Below are 4,218 nucleotides of genomic sequence, written 5' to 3' on the forward strand. Positions count from 1 at the left end.
AGTCTGCTCACTTTTGTAACATATCTTTCAAATTTTAGACGAGAATCCAAAATTCTCATCTCATCCATTGATGATGTTGCACTTCACAAAACTGTCCTTCATAGGAGCGTGCCAAGAAAAAAGCCCCCCAAAACCCCCCAAAACGTCCTGCTTTAATTTCACATAAGCACTGAGGACACAAGAAACACGTGGAGGAATGTGATCTGATCGGACAAGACCAGAAATCGAGACCGACACCCAACATCGCCCTGAACACACCACCTCTGCGGCGAAGCATGGTGGTGGCGGCGCCGTGCTGCGAGAAAGCTTCTGGTTTGACACATGAAATGGCGGTACAATTGAAGCTAGTGGTTGTAAAGTAATAAAATCCGAGAAGGTTCAAAGATGATGAGGACTTCTAAGAGGCGATGTGTCGTTTGAAAGCAATGTCCAAAATAAAACACCGAGATTCATTCAGACAGCGTGGCTTACGTTTGATTTATATTGATATTAAAGAAAGAGGAGATAGTAACAGATTAATTGTATCCTTGGTTAAAATTCGTAATTCCAAACAGTGTTGTAAATTCTAAGTTGACACAAAAGAGAGCAGCTATGTTCTGTTTATAGGCCTGATAAGGGTTTTATGGCGGTGTGAATGCTGCTAAATAAAGCTTATTGGGAGCCTTTCCTTCAGTGGGTGGGTTTTTTTCCCAATCGTAATAGTAAAGTTTTGCTCTATGAGCGGTGACAGGAAGCTTCATCCAACATACTGTCCCAGCCCAGCTGTGGGTGTCATGTCACGGAAGAATCGAAATGTTTTGTTTAGTTATTGTGTGCCAGCACAAAAAGTTCAAGTGGACACCGCCCAGACAAACCTGCATTCTATCTTACCGTGTTGACAGTACACTGAGGAACACCTGTGTATTATCTTTATATATGTATATATAAAAACCCAGAGATAACTTTGTGTAAGTGGGAATCAAGCAAAGTAGATGCGATTTAAACCCCCATTAAATACCCAAACAGCAGATCTGAACTTCCTGCAGACTAGATCTCTGCCTCTGTTGCACATATTTAAAGGAGCTTCAGGCGTTCCTCGCAGAGTTGTGATGACGCATCTCTGACTGCTGCCCCATCAACATTAGCGGAGAGACTGTGTTTAGCCACCAACAGCAGAGCTTGCCGCGTTTCCCTTTAAGCATCGGGGCGCACACATGGCGCAGGACGGGGTGGCAATTTCCATAAAAGGAGCGCCACCGCAGGTAAAGTCTGTCTATTTGAGGTTAACTTATCACAACAGTAACCATATCAACAGCCGCCACCCCTAAGCTTATTATCAGCGATTAAGAAGCTTAACTGGACTCATGTCTCGAGTGAAGAGATGAAACGAAAAAGCTTGGTTGCAAAAAAAAAAAAAAAAAAAGGTTTGCGGCCAATGGATCAGTCACAAAATATAAACTTTGGGATTTCTCTACAAAGAAACTGAAAGTGTGCGCGTTATTTGAATAACAGGCTTAGAGTCGAATGAATGAGTGAAACAGAGCAGGAAGAGAAAATTTTCCTGTGACTTTACAGCCTAATAGACACATTCTGTGATCGTGACGTTGGGGCTTTAGGGTAGATTTATGTCCCTCCCACAAAATCAGCACCCAGCAACCTTCTGCACAGTTAAAACACAAATCCCACCTCCACCACCAGGCCTTTTTCTGATATTCTAAAATAAACTTGCAGCCTCTGCTCTCAGACAACAAACAATAGCCGAAAGCATGCAGTTAACTCGCTGTTCGTGCCTACCGAGGCTCACGCGTCTGCCAGACACTAACGCCGGCCAGGGTCAAGCACAAAGGCAAATGTTAAGGGTGGAGTTAAAGCTTAAACCCTTAAATCCACCGCGGCGCTATCACACCATTTAAGTAAGAGGAGAGGCAGCTGTTGCCCAGGCTGTTTTGGATCCTGCATGCTAAACTTTAACACCTCTACATGTTTTACAGCGGCCTGCCTTCTCGGTTTGTGTTTGCCTGCTGCAGCAGCACACGGAGCATGAAAACACAATTGAGACGGAAGCACAACATCTGTCACATGCAATCGGCGCACAACAGACCGTCCGGGCTGCATATGAAATGCTCCACGTGAAGTCCGTGGAGGACCTCGGCGACTGGTTTTTTAATGAAAAAAGGGATTAGAGAGGAAGAGGAGGGGATAATGGTATAAGGAGTGGTTCAGCTGGAACGGGCTGTTAACAGGATGACCCGGGTTACCGTGTCAGGCCCTCTGCATGAGGAAACGCTCCAGCTAATCTGGAGTGTGCTGTTCAGCAAGGAATAACACACTCCAGATTAGCTGCTTCACGTTAGGAAGTGGAGCAGAGTGAGCTGGAAACTGCCCTGACTCTGGAGGAGCAGGAGAGATCCGTAGCTCAGGTGGGGAACATTTGATGACAGAGAAAGTCACACACTCCACAAAGGGCAGTTGAACCTTTTCACCTTCATGCAAAAAATCAAGAAGGACTAGAAAGCTGTCCAAAGTCAATGGGAAGGTAAGTAGGCCTTAAATAGGGCGTCAGTCATGGAAGAAAAGCTGTTTGATACTCCAAAGAAAACGTTAAACTCAGCTGGAGGTTCACTTTGCTGCAGGACGATGACATTAAATACACAGTCAGAGCTACAAAAGATTCAGAATAAATTATTTTGGTGTGTCACAGCAGCCCCTTCAAAGTCCAGACCAAAATCCAATTGAGAAAGCTGTCAAAGACCTCAAAACTGACGTTCATAGATGATCTCCATCCAAGCTGTCTGAGCTTGACAGAAAAACCTTCAGTCTCTAGATACAAAATGCTGCTGGAAGGTTCTGTGAGATATTTTTGCTCTCGGAGTTTGAAACTCATGCCACAATTTTCATATTTTAGTTTATAAAACGTGGTATTGTTGTTATTATTTATGTTTGCTCACTTCTTGTTGACCTCTTAAGATCCAAGGCAAACCCACTTAAGTTTGTTACTCTAGCATGAGGAGGGGGCGTGTATTACTGGGTTCTTACACATTACTTAGTATATAAATACAATGAGAAATAATGCCTCAATATCACTTTAATCGTTGAAGTGAAATCGTCAACTATCGGCCCGCCTACCTGTAGCTCACACCATGCCACCTCCACCGTTGTTTCCGTGTCCAAACCTTTATACACAGTCTTGAAGGAACCCCTTCCGATCTCTATGTTGAACTTGAGATATCTTCCGTCGGGTGAGGTTGCCACCGCTTTGGTCTCCACGTCCTCCTTCTCCTCCTGCTCCCACTGGGTGTCAAAGGTGATGCGGGACAGGACCTTGTTTTGTCTGTTCTGAAGCTCGTTGTCGGAGTCCGAGCTGGCATCTTGAGCTTTGGATCTGCGCTCCGGGGGCCAGTTTCCTCCCACCGCGTTGGGCTCTCGGCTGCCCGAGGGCGCGTCGGTGCCGGCGTCCTGGCTGGAGACGGGAGACAGCTGTTGCGGAGACTCGTCCGCTTTTTCCTCCTCCACTCTGGACTCTGCGAGCGACATGATATTCTCAGCTGACCAGGACAGGGCTTTGGAGAGGGCGCTGCTGTATAAGGGAGAATCAATGTCCATGGTGATTTTCTGCAGGCAATAGGAGTTCCTCCGCGCGTTCAAGCCGTGCGTCCTGAGCACGTTGCGGGACAAGCAGTCGTCCGTCATGTCCACGGAAAGGCCTGGAAAGCCGCGTCCTGGGATCTCAACCTGTGCGTGAGACATCGCGGCCGCTTCAACACCTTCCAGATCTAGAGCCTAAAAGTGGAAATGACATTTGGCACATTTGGACAAAGCTCAATCAGTACGTTCGGGTTCCAGGTCACATTTCAGAGGCAAAAACACAACCTATTGCTTAATGTTAAACATGAATGACTAATTGAAAGCAACGCAAATATAACTTCATTTAAAAAAAAAAGAAAGAAAAAAGAAAAAAAAGAGAGAAGTTTTTGCACAAATTTATGTTTTGTACTTACTCATAAAAGCGACGCGCAAATTTAACGTATAGTTAAAGTCTCCATTAGTTTTCCTTTTTCTTTCTTTCTTTTTCGACCTCTTGTCTTTCCAAAGACCTGAAGATATAGCCTCCTGTGAAAGGACGGAGCAGCCAATATCAACAGAGCTCCAGTGGGCTGTGCGCCCTGATCGCTCCAGCTCCGCCCACCGCTGCTCCTGACGCGCAGAGAAATCCGTCCAGAGGGAGCCAAGACATTGTGG

The 4,218-nt window shown here is 45.8% G+C and overlaps 1 protein-coding gene across 2 annotated transcripts in view; it reads right to left on the reverse strand.

The window, feature by feature from the left end:
- The window catches only part of wnk4a (WNK lysine deficient protein kinase 4a), a 54,164-nt gene extending 49,946 nt beyond the window's left edge, over positions 1-4,218 (reverse strand). For both annotated transcript variants that reach the window (XM_015060842.1, XM_015060841.1), the window contains exons 1-2: positions 3,978-4,218; positions 3,106-3,759 (exon numbers count right to left, since the gene is read on the reverse strand). In XM_015060842.1, coding sequence (XP_014916328.1) covers positions 3,106-3,726 — 621 coding nt within the window. In that variant the 5' untranslated portion in view covers positions 3,727-3,759; positions 3,978-4,218. The remainder of the gene's footprint in view (positions 1-3,105; positions 3,760-3,977) is intronic.

This window comes from Poecilia latipinna, unplaced genomic scaffold (genome assembly GCF_001443285.1).
Source record: "Poecilia latipinna isolate Pla-1442-1.1 unplaced genomic scaffold, P_latipinna-1.0 Scaffold1749, whole genome shotgun sequence".
NCBI lineage: Eukaryota > Metazoa > Chordata > Actinopteri > Cyprinodontiformes > Poeciliidae > Poecilia > Poecilia latipinna.